We start from the raw sequence: 19,103 nt of genomic DNA on the forward strand, positions 1-19,103 counted from the left end.
GTTTATTAATCTAAGGCTGTGTGGTTATTTTTGCATGTAACGGAGAGTGTTGTGGTTTGGTTAAGCCTAGGTCACAACCGGACGTACGATTTTTTGGCCGTGTGATTTTTGGCGTTTCCCAAATCACTGCGTTTTTTTTTTTTTTTTGTTCGTGGAGAAAGACGCGCGTTGGCTGTAAGTTTGTCTTGCAACCTGAAAAAAACGTAAGCGCCCGTAGAGTTTGTTTGACATGACAAAGAACCTCTGCGGCCGGTCTGCGGCTCGAAAATCAGCACATCACACGCGCGCTCTTATGCGTTTCTTGCGTTTTTTGCATGTAGACCGGCCGTAGGAGCACGTACGGTACGGCCGGTTGTGACTGAGGCTTTACATGAAACTAGTGTTGTGTTAGTTGTGTCATCATCGTGCTATCTTTCTTTCTTACGGTGTGAGTAATTTTTCAACCACAAAACGTTAAAGTATACTTTAGGACTTATTTTTGCACTTCATAATTGTTTTGGGCATACTTTGCATGGAAGGAAAATTGACGTGGTGATCTTTGTTTACATGAAAGTAGCATCGTGCTAGCTTGTAGGGGGTAGGGCTTTCCTTAATGTCATGCAAATGAGCACCATTATGTGCCCTCCCTGCACCCAGAGTAGCTGAGATGGAAAACTTTGAGGGCGATTTTCTCCCTTTTCTGTTTTAAGAAGTATACACTTTCAAAAGGCCACACATTCTTCAAATATTGTCAGATCTCCACATGGAAGGCATCATTGGAAAGCTTAGAAACTGTACTTTCTGAATCTGTCAATAACTCAAAATGCCCCCGGGCCGACATGTGTCCCTGGATTCGGGCACATTTACAACCCTGTCATTATCTGGAACTGAGTTTAGATTTCGAACATTCTTACGATAAAACGTCCTGCATAGTCTCTTTATGATAAATGTCTTCATGCCACTTAACCGTGAGGTTATCAAGCAGACATTCTTCTTCGGGACCTTCCAGAGGTATAGTTGGGATATCCATCCCGCAACAAAATATATATAAGCTTCCAGGCTCTTGTAAGCTTTGAGGGCTTTGCCAGTGTAACACGATTCACGATTAACAAGAAAACTGTAAATGTCGTGGTAGGCCAGATCGGGCAAATCGCCGGCACCGCAGCTCCGAATTTCCCTGAACAAGGATTGCGGCAAGTTGTACGGATCTGCAATCCCCAACCTGGAACACTTTTCCACGTAACGCTGCCTCACGTCACCTTCAAGATGCTGAACAAACTTAGGTGGGGTTTACATTAAACCGTATCAGCGGATCATCAGATTAACGTTTTTAAAACGATTAGTGTGCACACAGCAACACCAATACACGGATACGCTCGGCTCCGCAGGCATCCTGCGCTCCAAATCACTCCGCCCTGAACAGCGAGTGCCCTCTGGAGGGTGCGCACTCCGGCCCTGCGCAGCTCACAGAGCGTGCGACTATAGCGCACGAGCAGTGATTCGGGACTGAGCCGCTGTGTGTGTGATCCCAGCGCATATCACTTACCACTTGCAAGTGGAAGGATGGCAAGCCTAAAGACAATCATAACTACACAATGGGCAGTGTTTGCATCAGTATTTGCAGTATTTTCATACTTTTATACTCTTTAATGAAAGGTGATACAAGGCGGAAGTCCGTGCCGTTTTTCAGCAGTCGCGTCACATGACCAACGCCAGCGAATCAGGAAGGTGGATGTCACAGTGACGTTGTCCAATGACGACACCAGCTAGAGCTCAGCACAGCGTATCCGCGTATTCTCAATGTTTACACAGCACCGGAGCTGACACGATCTGGATTGAATACGTGGACCCTGGCGGATTCCCGTTTCCCGGTGTTTCCAGGCGTTTTAATGTAAACGGACAGTGCATCCGCGAAGAAAACGAGACAGATACGGTCTAATGTAAACTTGGCCATAGACAAGTTATCACGCGATGTAGATGGGGTATTTTCCGAATTTTCTTGGGGATTACTCCCTGGATCCATTACGCTCGCACAAGGTAAACAATCCTGAAGCCGTCCAATATGGCGGAGTACACACGGACGGGTCACGTGACTGCACATCCCCTATAGCCCAGCCAGAACTACTGCTCGTCTACTGGCCACTGTGGCAACGGGGCAAAGTCGGTGATGTGCTGAGCTCACGGCTTCATGGAGTTTCCCAAGGAAAGGGTTACCACAGCAGACTTCCTCTCTCCCTTCACCACACTCCACTCCTCTACACACTTCCCTTTCCACAGAACACTGCCATTAGGCCCAACACACACACACACACACCTTTCCCACAGCACACTGGCCTTCTCCTGAGCACATTCCAGACTGTAATCAAGAGCTTTATGCTGAAGCCTCACACAGCAAATCACTGACAGCAGCACACATTCAGGAAACCACAGTCTCTCTCTCTCTCATACGTCTCCCATGTGTCTCTCTCACAAACATTATATTATACACACACACACACACACACACACAGCAAGCATCCTTAATAAAAATCAAATATAATCATGGGATGCCTGAAGTTTCTCCTCAACACAACAGACTTTTCCAAACCTCGAGTCCGAGTCCAGTCTCGAGTCCCCAGTGTTCAAGTCCAAGTCATAAAAATAATTTCGAGTCGAGAACAAGACTCCGACCGCACCGTTTGACGGTGTCTGTCTGTTTCAGCGCCATTAACATGAGTTTGTTCCTGAACAGGTGAATGTGCTGCTCTTCATCAGGGATCGTGAAGTATTCTCTCAGAGATGGATGGAAGTGCAGAAGGTGCGTTTATTAATACAAGTGAAGAACGGAAGGCAAAATCGTAAAACGTCGAAACGGGCAACAGGTCGAGCGAGACACAAACAGGCTATCGTAGACTCGGCAGGATCAAAGACGAGGAACAGGAAATCAGGAAACCAAACAAGGCTCGGTAAGGTGTCAGCAATGCAACTCAATACTTCGCAAAGCAAGTGTGTTTTCACATTTTTTTTTTTTACATAGGCATACATGTCAACCTATACGGAATGTCCGTATTTTATACGGCTTTGATTCAATAAACGTAGTATATGGGCGTATAAATAAAGTTATACGGATTCTTTAAAAAAACTTCAATATTTATTTAGAGCTATAATCAATTCCCACGACAGCCAGTAAAGAGTCTTATGAAATCGCGCGTTATCTTGTGGTAGCGAGACTTCGTTCCACTTTTGATCATGCGCACACCGCATTGCGAGAATCCCGCCAACCCGGAAGTCATAGACATATAAACATAGACGCCGCCTTCTGCGTAGAATCATACGTCATCCTCGCCGCCATATTGTATGTGGCAAAGTGGCGATTCTGAGAATAAAGATGCCTCATTCATGTGCTGCGTTTAACTGTACCAACAGGTTTGCTGTCCAAACGAGATCACATGGGATTACCTTTCACAGGTGAGACTGGAAAAATACTTTTCATTGTATTTGGTCATTATAACGTAATTTTACGAACAGATTTTCCTGACGTTGTGGCTAATATGAAGTCTCGCGCATAATAGCCGCTCGGTGAAACCTGTCTCCAAACAACGAAGTATTTCCTTCGTAACTACGCTGATAACACTTTGTGTTTTTGTCAAACATTGGAGCTTTGTATTCATTCTGAAGGTTTATTGTTATTAATATTGAATAAAAAGTAACTGGGATATATCATTGTTAATTATCATTCAAATTTTAGGTAAATTATTTTAATTTGCATCTTATACGGATTTTGGAGGTTGGTTATACAGGTTTGATTGACCAAAGGTTGACATGTATGCATAGGTGTGCTGATTGCGCCTTAATCCTGTGCAGGTACGAGTCTACCTGGCGAGCGCACCCGAGAGTCTTTCTGATGCGCGCAGGTGTGACACTGACACGAAATTAGTATCAGAATTAACGTAGGTATAAATATTTTCTGCCAAATTATTATGGCGTGTTAAAAAAAAAAAATAAAGAAAAATTCTGAGCCTCCAATTTACGAGTCCGAAAGCAGTTAATGCACGAGTCCGAGTCCAAAAAAATCAGAGCACGAGTCCCGGACTGGAGTCCTACAAGCCTGGCACGCAGGTGATGAGCAGTGACAGGACGGAGGAAAATGAGTGTGAGGGAGAACGCGTCTGACCTTAATGTGCTCCTGCAGCTGGGCTTCGTGCTGGCGTGAGAGCTGCTCGTGCTGCCGCTGGAACTCGGCGATGAGCAGCTGCCTCTGGATCTGCTGCTTCTGCTTGAGTGCCAGGAGCTCCTGCTGCAGCTGCTGCTCCCCAGACACGGGCAAGTGCTGCTGATCCACACGCAGATCCATCGGGATGGCAGCAGGGGGAACGGGAACGGGCAGCACCGTGCTCACATCAACTACGTACACAAGCACACAATGTATTAATACCTTCCAGCAAAGTCTGAACAAAACACACGGAGATAAAACATCAATATAAGAACTGATCAAGCAGGCGGCGCCTAATATTTGAATGACCATGCTTTGACGGCTCTCCCAGAGACTTCTATGCTGCAATGCACGCAAGCAGAAGCATGGGAAGCCAAGAAAAAAGCCTTGCATAAGTATTCACCCCCATTGAACTTTTCCATACTCTGTCGTGCTATAATCTGGAACTGAACTGGGTTTATATGGAAGCAATTTTGTGCCAAAATGTTCATACAATACTTTTGAAATATCAAACGATAACGACAAATCAAAATTTAAAAAAAAGGACAAAGTCAATTTTTTTAGACTGGCAAACAAATTATTCGTGTAATCGTGCAAAATATCAGTCTATTACTCTTCAGAAACCTTTTATTTTTGTTCCGCGTCTTTCTCAGTTTTGTTTGACGCAATTTATTTTGGTTGCGATTCCAGCTTTCTCGTTTGCGCTCCCTGACTTTTTGCTTGCAGTTTTGGCACAAACTTGACGTGTGGGTGGGCTGTCCAGGAACGCATTCCCATTGGCTAACTCGTGTTTGACTGACAGCTACGCTCAGCCATTCCCTACTCGGATTCTGGCGGACTGTTTGACGAGTGGCCGATCCATTGACGGTACACAAGGATGGAGTGGACTTCAGTGGCGACTATGATACTGAATTAATTCAACAAAGTGTAAATTCAATATCATAGTCGCCACTGAAGTCCACTCCATCCTTGTTTACCGTCAATGGATCGCTCACTCGTCAAACAGTCCGCCAGAATCCGAGTAGGGAATGGCTGAGCGTAGCTGTCAGTCAAACACAAGTTAGCCAATGGGAATGCGTTCCTGGACAGCCCACCCACACGTCAAGTTTGTGCCAAAACTGCAAGCAAAAAGTCAGGGAGCGCAAACGAGAAAGCTGGAATCGCAACCAAAATAAATTACGTCAAACAAAACTGAGAAAGACGCGGAACAAAAATAAAAAGTTTCTGAAGAGTAATAGACTGATATTTTGCACGATTACACGAATAATGTGTTTGCCAGTCTAAAAAAATTGACTTTTTGTTCTTTTTTTGTATTTTGATTTGTCGTTTTTGTTTGATATTTCAAAAGTATTGTATGAACATTTTGGCACAAAATTGATTCCATAGGTTTAACTGGGATTTTTTGTCCCAAACGGCAACGGAAACTCCTGATAGCATGAGAGAAATTTTGCCAAGAACGGATTTAAAAAAAAAAAAAAAAAGACTAACGATCTTTGGGCTCATTTGGGTTTCCTGTTTTGTGTTGGCTCCTCCCACCTGCTTACCTGAGGCCCGTCTCACCTGGTTCGGCCTCTACATAAGATCAGTTTGGCAGATACCAGAGAGACAGAGACAGACAGACAGAGAGAGAGAGAGAGAGAGAGAGAGAGATGGCAGCTGCCCTTTTTGGGCCTTCTTGGTTTATGGGATTTTTTGTTGCATGATTATTATTATTATTATTTTTTTTTTTAAAACAGGGCACCGCACATTGTGTTCTATTCATCCAGACCCTTTCCTTACACTACTGATTACTGACTATCCATACTGACCCATTTGCTGATTTCGTTCACCTTTAACTCTTTCTTCAGTTTAAGTTTTATGTTTACTCCATTAAATCCTTGAGTTTTCTAATTTAAAGACGTGTCCCCCCCTTTTTGTTACGGTCTTGAGCCAGAGACGCAAGTACTGACCTGGGGGTGAATACTTATGCAACCAACAGTATAATCTGCTTTTTTGTTGCACTAACGTTTATATTATGATCAAATATTTTGCACCTTTAAAATATTAGATATCTCATCTCATCTCATTATCTCTAGCCACTTTATCCTTCTACAGGGTCGCAGGCAAGCTGGAGCCTATCCCAGCTGACTACGGGCGAAAGGCGGGGTACACCCTGGACAAGTCGCCAGGTCATCACAGGGCTGACACATAGACACAGACAACCATTCACACTCACATTCACACCTACGCTCAATTTAGAGTCACCAGTTAACCTAACCTGCATGTCTTTGGACTGTGGGGGAAACCGGAGCACCCGGAGGAAACCCATGCGGACACGGGGAGAACATGCAAACTCCGCACAGAAAGGCCCTCGCCGGCCCCGGGGCTCGAACCAGGACCTTCTTGCTGTGAGGCGACAGCGCTAACCAATACACCAGCGTGCCGCCCAATATCAGATATACCATGTCAAAAAGGGTCCGTTTCAGTTCCTGGTTGAAATCGAACAAGATATAGAAAGGCTCGAGGGGGTGAATACTTATGCAAGGCACCAAAGATGTATGAACCTATTGAATTATCATCGTTTTCTTTCCAGCATCATGATACGCAAGTTATGTGGGTGAACCTTGTGATTTGTTTAAGTTTAAGCAAACGCAATTTACATTGGAAAGGAGAAAATTCTAATGAAGGAAATGCATTATTCATGTGTGTGGCATACCGAGGCCCGCAAGACCAACACTGACCTGATTAAAAAGCAATCGCTGATTTAGATCTCCTGGGGCTGGACTCAAAGCATAATTCATCAAATGGAATTCAATTACAAATCACACAGTGATATGTCAGTGCTATTAAACACTAATTACTAACCAACTGCGAGGAATGGACGTTTGAGGAGAGGTAAGAACCTCACGCAAGTCTTTTGTAAACAGAGCATCCACACGGAATCCAGAGGTGGACAGTAACGAAGTACATTTAGAGTATCTGTACTTTACTTGAGTATTTTGGGGGGGGGGGGGGGGGGGGGGGGGGGAATTATGACTTTAACTTCACTACATTTGAAAGACAAATATCGTACTTTTCACTCCATTACATTTCTATCAGGGCGGCACGGTGGTGTAGTGGTTAGCGCTGTCGCCTCACAGCAAGAAGGTCCTGGGTTCGAGCCCCGTGGCCGGCGAGGGCCTTTCTGTGCAGAGTTTGCATGTTCTCCCCGTGTCCGCATGGGTTTCCTCCGGGTGCTCCGGTTTCCCCCACAGTCCAAAGACATGCAGGTTAGGTTAACTGGTGAATCTAAATTGACCGTAGGTGTGAATGTGAGTGTGAATGGTTGTCTGTGTCTATCGCTACGTTCACACTGCAAGGCTTAATGCTCAATTCCGATTTTTTTGTGAAATCCGATTTTTTTGTGAGGTCGTTCACATTAACAAATATATGCGACTTGTATGTGATCCTCAGTATGAACGAAAAGCGACCTAAAAGTGTTCCGCATGCGCACTGCAGGATACGACGACGTCACACGCAGTGAGCATGGCCAGTGTTTACGGAAGTAAAACCGCCCGGTTGCGGTATGACCCATCCAATCTAGCTTGAATAGCTGTATCCCCCCAAATGGAAATCAGCTCCCTAACCTCTGCGTCCTTCCATTGAGAAGATTCAGAACCTTCACAGCCCGAAGCGTCCCTCGCATTGATGTCATGCACAGGGGCGCAGATACGTTTTTTGAACTGGGGGGGACAAAAAACTGGGGGGGACAAAGCTGCCAGCAAACCAACCCCAACCCCGATATGCCTGTCAAACTTGTTGTTAGTAACCATAGCAACCAAGCTCGAGCTCGCAACCTGTGCAGTCTGCGCAGCTCAACCAACCGAATATCAGTCTTTGTTTTGTTTTATGTGAGTTGTTGCAACTATGTATACACTGCTGTGCACCTCAATAAACCGAATGGTAATTAGTCTTTTGATTTTTCCGTGAGGTTTGCCTCATGCAAAGAAAGACAACATAGACGTTTTTTCCTCCCTATAAGTGGGGGGGACCGAACGAGGTGAATTTAAATATGACTCGTCCCACCCTCTATCTGCGCCCGTGATTATGCGCCATGTTGTTGTAACTTTTTTTGAGAGACCCGCCGCCTACTTCAGCGCAGAATAGTGACGTTTGTGGCTTGTTGATGACGTGTAAGTCGGATGAATGCGACCTGGCGGTTCAGACTGAAGTCGCATATGAAAAGAGCGGATAGGAATCGGAATTAGCACCACATATCCAAACGGCCTGGGTCGGATTTGAAAAAATCGGATCTGTGTCGTTCATATTGTCAATAAAAGATCGGATACAGGTCACATATGGGCGAAAAGATCGGATTTGAGTCACTTCAGCCTGCAGTGTGAACGTAGCCTATGTGTCAGCCCTGTGATGACCTGGCGACTTGTCCAGGGTGTACCCCGCCTTTCGCCCGTAGTCAGCTGGGATAGGCTCCAGCTTGCCTGCGACCCTGTAGGACAGGATAAAGCGGCTACAGATGATGAGATGAGATGAGATATTTCTATCAAGGTCCTCGTTACTCGTTACTATGAAGCGGCTTTGAAAGTGGGTGTTTTTTCTTTTCTAAAACGTAATTGTTTTTTTTTTTCCGCAGGTGACACTGAGACAGCCGATCAGTAATCACTAGGGTCACGTCACGTCCATAGACTGTATAAAATCAAGTGCAGTGATTTCTCGGCAGTGTTATTTGAACACGATCAGTTGATGACGGAACGGAAGGAGGCGGTTCTTCTGGGGAATGAATGCACCTATGAGCCCATGTTTCAGTTTTCTGAAAGGATTAAAGATTCGTTTCGTTTTGAATGCTTGCTTTGTTTGCGGAAAACGAACCAACCTGCGGAAGCGTATTGAGGAATATAAATGCTTTATTCCAAGAGAAAGCTTGCAACGAAGTCGTCTGTGCTTTTAGAGCTAGCGATAACGTTGCAAACATATAGTCTGGTTAACACCAGACCATATCACAAGTGAAATATGGTCTGGAATCCGCCTATTGAATTTCTCGTAGGGGAGGTGTGGTTTATGATTGTCAACGGCCGTTTATTGGACGTTGCGAATGTATATCATTTGGCGTATACGTAACCCATGGCCAATCATGGCAGTTGTACCCGGTGACGTAGTTAGAGCGACAAAGAGAAGGAAAGAGAAAGAGAAGGCAAAACAAAAATAGGAAAACAATGGCACCGAACGATTACTGCCGTTTGTGCAAGACAAAGCTTGGTTCGTATCGCTCGCCGCCATGTTAAATGTGATCCGTAAACAGTCCCAAATAAACTACAAGCTTCCGTTTGTCGAGTAGTACGCGTCACCGTCTTTCCACCCCTCCCCACTCTCTGATTGGCTCCCTAACTCAGGTGAGCCTTTAGACCATAGTTTCCATGCTGTCTTTTCAGATCGGAACGATTGTGCAAAGCAGCATGGGATTTCCCAGGCTAGCAAACATACGGTAGCGATGCAGTCTGGTTAGTCAAACGACTTTCTATGGATTTGCCCGCCAAGTTGCCGTAGCCTTGTCCACGGCTAACGTTTACACATCGCTAGTTAACGTGGACACTGTTAGTTAGCATGTAAAAACGGAGGTACGCTAACATGAATAACATTAACGTATCTGAAGTCCTTTCAGAAATGTGTTATAGCATAATCTTGCCAAATAAACAGAATGTAGAAATCTAGTAGCGTTAGCTACCCAATATGATTTTGAGTTTGAAAAGAGTTTGCTAGCATGTCAGGTGGAGCTTCATTGACTAGCTAGCTTAGCGTTAAACCACCATGATGGCACAGCATGCGTTCATTTTGTAAATCCAGTCGGTTGCTTCGAGGCATTAGGTTTTGTATGCGTTGTGGCAATAATACAACAATGCGCTGACGGAAAATGTACTTTTAATACTTAAGTGTTTTTAAAAGCAAGTACTTCAGTACTTTAACTTAAGTAAAAATTTGACTGGACAACTTTCACTTGTATCAGAGTAACATCTGACCACCGGGATCTGCACTTTGACTTAAGTAATGAAGTTGATAGAATCAAAGACGATGATGCACAGACTTGTACTGACATCTATTTACCAGGTACACACACACACACACACACACACACACACACACAGCTCAGATATGCAGTTAATAACCTCAGTAAGGCTGATTGAGACAGCAAACACGTCACCTGAAATCTGATTGAACCTTAAAGGAAAACTCCAGCTCGAAACATGTTCAAGATTTGTGATTCTGGGACTAATTTGTTGGTTGATGCTGTATCTTCTTTCCTGCTATGAGAAGTTAGTGGTGGTGTACCACAATGTCGTCACTGGAAACAGCTCCAGCGGTGTTGAATAGGAGAAAGTGTGTTCCGTGGTCTAACACGTCTGTGTTACCTTCTGGCTTTCCTCTTTTAGTTATGCTGTCATAGTGCGTTTTGCCGGAGTCCCTGCTTGCACTCAGCGCAAAATGTGTACTGTTCTTACTCATCAGGTGACACCGGGCATACCTAACAACCTGTGTCGTCGTCCCCCTGAGCTACATGTCGATCCTGAGATCGAGAAGCTGACCTCTTCTGCTCCTCGGACCTGCCTGATCCATCCTGATGAGACTCCAGCCAGACATAGGGCATCACATCGCTCCTGTGGAGGACGGCCCCTTACGGACAGTCGAAAGTCGCACATGGAAGACGCTCTGGACTCTTACAGCAGGGCTTTGAACCAGAAGTTTTTTCCTATTGGTTCGTTCCGAACAGAAACAGAATTTTAACGTTTCCGGTTTTGGGTTCCACCATTAAATAGAAGTTCCCGAACCGGTTAGAACAAAAAAAATTTCGTTCCCGGAACGGTTAATTACGTTCCCTGTCAGCTGTTTAACAAATGGCTATAAAATGATGTCTCTGTCTCATCCAGCTTAAGCCAAATGTAGGCTAATTCTATTACAACCTTCATTAAATAAGACAAGAAATAATTCAAAACAATTATTATTTCAAATGTTGGCGATTTGGATTCTCAGTATGTCTTCCCATCTACACAAACAGAAAAAGTGCCAAAAATGAAAGATAATTCGTTTAGTGTGTTACCAAAGGCTAGTCAGGCCCTATGCATTGATAGGCTAACAGAGGTTAACGTCATTTAATGTTCGCGAGCCTCTCATTAACGTGGACAAATATATTGATATCGTGTTTGAAATTGACGTTTTTGAATAACGACAGACTGCAATATTTACCTCTTATTTAAGATGTGGAGACGTGATAGTAGTCCACCCTCCCGCTCTCTCCATTCAGTCAGCGAACGTCACACAGGAAGTGAACCCCAGCGGGTCATAGAAACTTGCGCAGGAGAAGAATGACTTTTTTATTTGTAGGCTACGGAAACTTTGAGGAACGAAATAAAAACCGGTATTAACCGGTTACCATTATTTTTAATAAGCGTTTCTGTTCCAGAACATAAAAAATAATAAAGCTTCTGGTTTCTGTTCCATGTGAAATAGAAAAAGTTCCCGGTTTTCGTTTTCGTTCCTTGAACCGGTTCAAAGCCCTGTCTTACAGTAATGCTTTTATGGCTGAGGACTACAGTTGATTTGCTAACTTTAGGACTGCAGCTGTCATGAACAGTTTTGCACTCAAGTCTCCATCAATGAAGAGTTATAACATCAACGAAACTGACTCCATGTTAAAACTGCTACAATCACGTTGTCTGTTATCACCCAGATGAGGATGGGTTCCCTTTTGAGTCTGGTTCCTCTCGAGGTTTCTTCCTCATGTCGTCTGAGGGAGCTTTACCTCACCACAGGCGTGCTCATTAGGGATAAAATTAGCTCAAGTTTGAAGTTATTAAAATTCTGTAAAGCTGCGTTGCGACAATGTCTATCGTTAAAAGCGCTACAGAAATAAACTTGACTTGATAATTGTTTTCATTAGGTGATGAGCTTTAGCACGCGAAAACAAAAGAGCAAGATCACTTTCTCACCGACGTTCAGTATTATTATTATTATTATACAGACAGGACACTTTTTCGATGGAATAAAAACACATGTTCTATTCCTTTCTAGCGGGTTTCATTCGTTTGGTTCGATAGCATGCAGCATTGTTAGCATATCGCTTATCCTATGTGTTATTACCGTACGTCACTCTACCCAATGGAAAATGAGCGTTGAATATGGTTTACGATATTGCACGGATGGTTGTCAAGACAACATGACGTCACACGAAGACGTAAAACTTCTGCGCTAGCGAGCGGCTGTGATAATTATTGGTAAACAAACATGGCCGCCAGGTTTGCTTCGTTAAATACGGAAGATTTTGAGAGACTTCTGAAAGAGGAAGACGCGTTGAACACCTGAAAGGAATGTGTATGAATAATGATGGCTTTTGTTCATGGTCTATCAGATATATTCCACTCAGCTACTCGTCTTCGACTCGTTCAATATCATGCTGGCTGAATGGAATATATCTGACAGACTACTCGACGCCAGCCGAATGTTATTTAAATGAGGAAACCCGTTGTAGAAGTAGTGGAGATAAATGTTGGACGTGTAGGACATGCATGTCAACCTATACGGATTGTCTGGACATTATACGGATTTTAGCTCATTTCAAGGGCGTACGGGCGTATAAACAAAGTCTTACGGATTTTCAGTATTTTCTGACCTAAATTTATTTTGTGTATTTTACTTGAACATCGTCAGCTGATCGTCGCAAAAACATACAAAAGCTCGATTTATAGACAAAGAACAATGTGTATGCAGGGGCAGAGAACCCAGACTATTGGTGCGTTCATGTGCTATGGGAATTATGGTAAATACCAAACGCCGACATGGAAAGCACACATGAACGCCCCCTCTTGTGGTATTTTCCACTGGGCAACTCGTAGAAAATTTTGATACACGAGTTGCCGAGATGAGATGAACTTTAACCTTTTCAACATGGCGGCGAGCGGTACAAGACTAGCTTATGAACCAAGAAAGAAGTGGTTTTCACCTACGGAAAGCTGACTCTCACCTTTTAAACGAGTCATGTTATGTACATTATATTATTATAATATGTATATTATAGCCTAATACAAAATATTCTGTGGCTGTCCAAAGAACGCCAACAATGATCTACGTAGATACTGGCTACTCTCATTGTGGCTACAGCCAAATTTCCAAAAACTGCGTGGCATTCAATGCGTTAAGAAAATCTCTACTTGTCATGATCAGGAAATATTCAGCATTATTTAACTTTTGACTTCTGATGACTCATATTCCTGCTGCAGCTGATGAACAAGGCAATCTATAATCGTTTTAGCCAAATAACAGGCCTGATTCTGAATCTGGTCCACCATCTTTAATTTGTCAACAACAACAAAAGCATGTGAACACAACACACTGGTAAATACTAGTCTGGTTAACACCAGACCATATCACAAGTGAAATATGGTCTGGAATCCGCCTATTGAATTTCTCGTAGGGGAGGTGTGGTTTACGATTGTCAACGGCCGTTTATTGGACGTTGCGAATGTCTATCATTTGGCGTATACGTAGCCCATGGCCAATCATGGCAGTTGTACCCGGTGACGTAGTTAGAGCGACGAAGAGAAGGAAAGAGAAAGAGAAGGCAAAACAAAAATAGGAAAACAATGGCACCGAACGATTACTGCCGTTTGTGCAAGACAAAGCTTGATCGAAAGTTTGGTTCGTATCGCTCGCCACCATGTTAAATGTGATCCGTAAACAGTCCCAAATAAACTACAAGCTTCCGTTTGTCGAGTAGTACGCGTCACCGTCTTTCCACCCCTCCCCACTCTCTGATTGGCTCCCTAACTCAGGCGAGCCTTTAGACCATAGTTTCCATGCTGTCTTTTCAGATCGGAACGATTGTGCTAGCCTGGGAAATCCCATGCTGCTTTGCACAATCGTTCCGATCTGAAAAGACAGCATGGAAACTACGGTCTAAAGGCTCGCCTGAGTTAGGGAGCCAATCAGAGAGTGGGGAGGGGTGGAAAGACGGTGACGCGTACTACTCGACAAACGGAAGCTTGTAGTTTATTTGGGACTGTTTACGGATCACATTTAACATGGCGGCGAGCGATACGAACCAAACTTTGTCTTGCACAAAACGGCAGTAATCGTTCGGTGCCATTGTTTTCCTATTTTTGTTTTGCCTTCTCTTTCTCTTTCCTTCTCTTCTTCGCTCTAACTACGTCACCGGGTACAACTGCCATGATTGGCCATGGGCTACGTATACGCCAAATGATAGACATTCGCAACGTCCAATAAACGGCCGTTGACAATCGTAAACCACACCTCCCCTACGAGAAATTCAATAGGCGGATTCCAGACCATATTTCACTTGTGATATGGTCTGGTGTTAACCAGACTACGATTGTGCAAAGCAGCATGGGATTTCCCAGGCTAGGTAAATACCACTTCCCAGCTGGAAAATATCATCTTCCCATAGCACATGAACGCAGCATAAGTGAAACCGGATGTTTATTCCTCAAGCCTCGTACAGTATCGCGACTGCGAGACTTCGCTCGTTCAGGTCATGCGCACGATCTGCATTTAAACGCGCCGAACGGTCATTGTTCGAACGAATTTCTCATTGTGCAGAGCGACATTGTTTACACCTGAGAGATTTTGAATAGCGTCTGCTGAGTGAAAGAATGGGAACACCGAGAAAGAAAATGAGATACGGCGGGCGGTATCTTCCTGAATGGAAGGAGACATTTAATGGTGTCATTGTTCAGGCAAAAAATAATGTAAATATGTATTGTACAAATGTACATCAAAATAAAAGTTTGGTGCGATTCGAAGGCTATAAGGATTATATGTTGATTTTATGGGTTTCTTCCTCTGATACTACAGGTGGACGCCCAAAGGGGTTGACATGTATGGTAGGACCCAAATCCAATGCAGCTGTGCTGAGACTCGGTTTGGCTCGGTAGCATTCAACGAGGTGACGAATTTCATCACGAAAGATATTTGCCACAACTGAAGCGCGATCATGTAAACGATAAACATTATCCGAGTTGTTCAGGGTGGATTTTTCCTCGAAACGACTGCCGTGGACGCGCTCAGGACACACACGCACTGCTCCAGCACTGCAGCAGCTTCAGAAATGACCAGAGACCCCGAAGCCATGCCAAGATCAGGGTCACAGCCCTTTTTTGTAACGGCGCAGAGGGGAAAATGATCCATTCATTCCTTATGACTTAATAAAACCATATTCGTGACGCAGAAGCGCCCTCACAAAGGGTTCATTGAGTCACGGGGCCTGGAAGAAGTCAACCGCACTCGGCTGGACAGGAAGCCGAAAATGAACGACTTCCCTCGGATATGCTTTGAATAAGTGCGCTTTTTGCACTTTCCGAGACATAAAATGGGCAAACGCTTGCTTTCAGCTTGAGCGCAAATCCCAACAAAGCCAAGCAAGCAAACCAAAACAAACAATTATTAACACTAATTAACGTGCCAGTTAGCTCCCTGCGGCACCAACGGCCTTAACGAAAACCTCTAATTAAATAACTTTGGTGAACATCAGAGTCGTCTCGTTCCAAACATTAAGTAGAAAATACACTAATATCGACTGTCAAAAACAGTTCATCTCTGTGTATGGCAATGAAATCTCACTTAGAGGTGAATCACTCAAACACACACACACACACGAGTCACGTTTCTTTTCCTGTGTAAATTGTTTAACGACTTATGTAAATGTTTTTTTTGTGTGTGTAATTATCACTAAGGCAGACAGCAGCACTCAAAGTTTAAAGTCCAACAGAATCAGCTTCAGAGCAACAATTTGATTCCGTACTTCGACGCATTTCCTTTTTGCTGTGTTCACACTTATACCGGTACGAAAGTGGTATAACTGTATCGATACAAAGTATACCGGTACAGCTTAGTGCATCTGTCCACACTAGCGAGAAATATGTTTGGGGTTTTCTTTCACAGTTGTTGAAATGTGGGCGGCACGTTGGTGTAGTGGTTAGCGCTGTCGCCTCACAGCAAGAAGGTCCGGGTTCGAGCCCCGTGGCCGGTGAGGGCCTTTCTGTGTGGAGTTTGCATGTTCTCCCCGTGTCCGCGTGGGTTTCCTCCGGGTGCTCCGGTTTCCCCCACAGTCCAAAGACATGCAGGTTAGGTTAACTGGTGACTCTAAATTGACCGTAGGTGTGAATGGTTGTCTGTGTCTATGTGTCAGCCCTGTGATGACCTGGCGACTTGTCCAGGGTGTACCCCGCCTTTCGCCCGTAGTCAGCTGGGATAGGCTCCAGCTTGCCTGCGACCCTGTAGAACAGGATAAAGTGGCTAGAGATAATGAATGAGTTGTTGAAACGCGCGTGCGCGAAATGTTTCCATGGTTACCGAGTAACTTCCTTCCGAGAATATCTGGCATCCGTTATTTCGAGATCTCGAGAAAACAAAGCAATTATTTCATGATCTCAGCTGGATCACTGTATCTCCGTCGGTAGAGACGAAGCCGGGCCAGTCTTCTGCGGAGGTGCCGCGGACTCATTTTGAAATGATCCCTTATTAAAAGACTTAATGCAATCTCTCCCTGTGTCAACCCCTGATCAAAATATTGCCTTATTAGGTGATCGATTATTCCAGACATTCTAATGACCAAAGTTGCGTCTTTACAGAATGAGAAACAGCCCCAAAGTCAGCGTATCACAAGTCTCTTGGCGCACCTGAATGAACCATTTCTCAGCTGTTTACTCGAGATCATGAAATAATTGTTTTGTTTTCTCGAGATCTCGAATTAGTTGTGTTGTTTGCTCGAGATCCTGAATTAATTATGTCGTTATCTCGGGATAACAAGGTGAATAAAAAAAAAAGGATTATATGAAGGGCCTCTCTCGGCTTCCGTACGGATGAAACGACGTGTGTGTGCGCTTTTTGTTGTCAGTGTACAGTCTGTGTTTCTGGTGGTCGTTTATTCAGTCGAATCGTATAAAACGTGCGAGGCAGCTGAGAAAGAAACAAATGAATCTCCGTTCTTCACTATTTTATTCAGCGAAGACATCGATTGAGGTGTGTGACTTTGCGCATGCGCATTTGTGTCAGATAACGGAATCCAGGGACACATGTCGGCCCGGGGGCATTTTGTGTTATTGACAGATTCAGAAAGTACAGTTTCTAAGCTTTCCAATGATGCCTTCCATGTGGAGATCTGACAATATTTGAAGAATGTGTGGCCTTTTGAAAGTGTATACTTCTTAAAACAGAAAAGGGAGAAAATCGCCCTCAAAGTTTTCCATCTCAGTTACTCTGGGTGCAGGGCGGGCACATAATGGTGCTCATTTGCATGACATTAAGGAAAGCCCTACCCCCTACTAGCTAGCACGATGCTACTTTCATGTAAACAAAGATCACCACGTCAGTTTTCCTTCCATGCAAAGTATGCCCAACACAATTATGAATTGCAAAAATAAGTCCTAAAGTATACTTTAACGTTTTGTGGTTGAAAAATTACTCACACCGTAAGAAAGAAAGATAGCACGATGATGACACAACTAACACAACGCTAGTATGTAACCAAACCACAACACTCTCCGTTACATGCAAAAATAACCACACAGAGAAAAGGCGCCTTGCACACACCAATGCCTCCGATGGAATGTAGTCCTAGAACACTTCCTTTTGGTTGGGTTTTTTTGCTAGAAATGGTTATCTCCGATGTAAATACCGTGTGTCTGTTTGCTTCGCGGTGTTTCAGCTCCTCTGCGCTGCGCTCTGTTTAGCTTCCTCATTCCATAGTGAAATCACACGCCTGTATGCAGCTTAAGTAGCCACGAGCTCAGCTCGTATCATACAGCTGATTCGCAAAAAAAAAAAACAAAAGACTTAAATCATCATGTGAATGGCCCATATGGTAATTTACCCACACCCCCCAGCAGGCTACAGTCCTGACAAAAACGAGACAATTTGCAACAAAAAAATGTATGCTTTTCCAACAAAACAATCTATTATCTGAAATACTGATTGCATTCTTCAAGATCTCAACTTGCACATGATGGAAAAAAATGAAAATCACAAATTTTGAAGAAAAAAAAAATGCTTCTTTTGCGATTATCTCGGATTCGTTTCGGCCGACATGCGTCCCTGGATTCGGTGAGGGGTCACATATTTGCATTGATACAGAGCTGCTTCATCTGTCCGCGCTACAGTACCGATACTGTACCGGTACGAAACCCATACATTTGTGGGTTTCATACCGATACAGTTATACCGCTACAGTACCGGTATAGTTGCTAGTGTGGACAGGTGTTGCGGTACGAAAGTAGTTTCGTATCGGTACAAAATCCCTAGTGTGGACAGGGTATTTGAAACAGGAAGTCAGGGAGAGAGCATGTCGAAGGGATTGACTGATTTCCACAACAGCTTTCGATATTGGCCAATTCCCTTACCCTGTCTCAGCAGACTGAACTATACGTTTAAATACAGCTGGGTTTCCCCCCCATTCTGACTCGGTCATGATTCGAGAATGTATTTCCAGCCAATATGACCAGATGCTGGCTTGCTGTTTCACACACACACACACACACACACGTTAGCTGTGTATGAATCTATTTGTCACAGCACACTGCAACTCATAACAGCTGTACATGTCTGAGCCAAGATCAAAATTGGGGATGGGATGAAGAGTTTGGTTCCAGAGGAGGAACAAACAAACGCACTCGAGAAAAATAAGAACAGCTACAAGATACAGTGTCCAAGCACGCGTTTGTCCCTTAAGCCTCGGTCACAACCGGCTGTACGTGCTCCTACGGCCGGTCTACGTGCAAAAAATGCAAGAAACGCATGGAGGGCGCGCGTGTGACGTGCTGATTTTCGAGCCGTAGACCGGCCGCGGAGGTTCTTCGTCATGTCAAACAAACTCTATGGGCGCTTACGGGTTTTTTTCAGGTTGCAAGACAAACTTACGCCCAACGTGCGTCTTTCTCCACGAAAAAAAAAACAGCGA

General features: G+C 44.2%; 1 protein-coding gene across 5 annotated transcripts in view; it reads right to left on the bottom strand.

The window, feature by feature from the left end:
• hdac4 (histone deacetylase 4) overlaps positions 1–19,103 on the bottom strand; it is a 588,646-nt gene that overhangs the window by 200,556 nt on the left and 368,987 nt on the right. For all 5 annotated transcript variants that reach the window (XM_060930285.1, XM_060930286.1, XM_060930288.1 and 2 more), the window contains one exon: positions 4,133–4,362. In XM_060930285.1, the coding sequence (XP_060786268.1) occupies positions 4,133–4,362 (230 nt within the window). The remainder of the gene's footprint in view (positions 1–4,132; positions 4,363–19,103) is intronic.

Source organism: Neoarius graeffei, chromosome 9, assembly GCF_027579695.1.
Source record: "Neoarius graeffei isolate fNeoGra1 chromosome 9, fNeoGra1.pri, whole genome shotgun sequence".
In the NCBI taxonomy this organism is placed as follows: domain Eukaryota; kingdom Metazoa; phylum Chordata; class Actinopteri; order Siluriformes; family Ariidae; genus Neoarius; species Neoarius graeffei.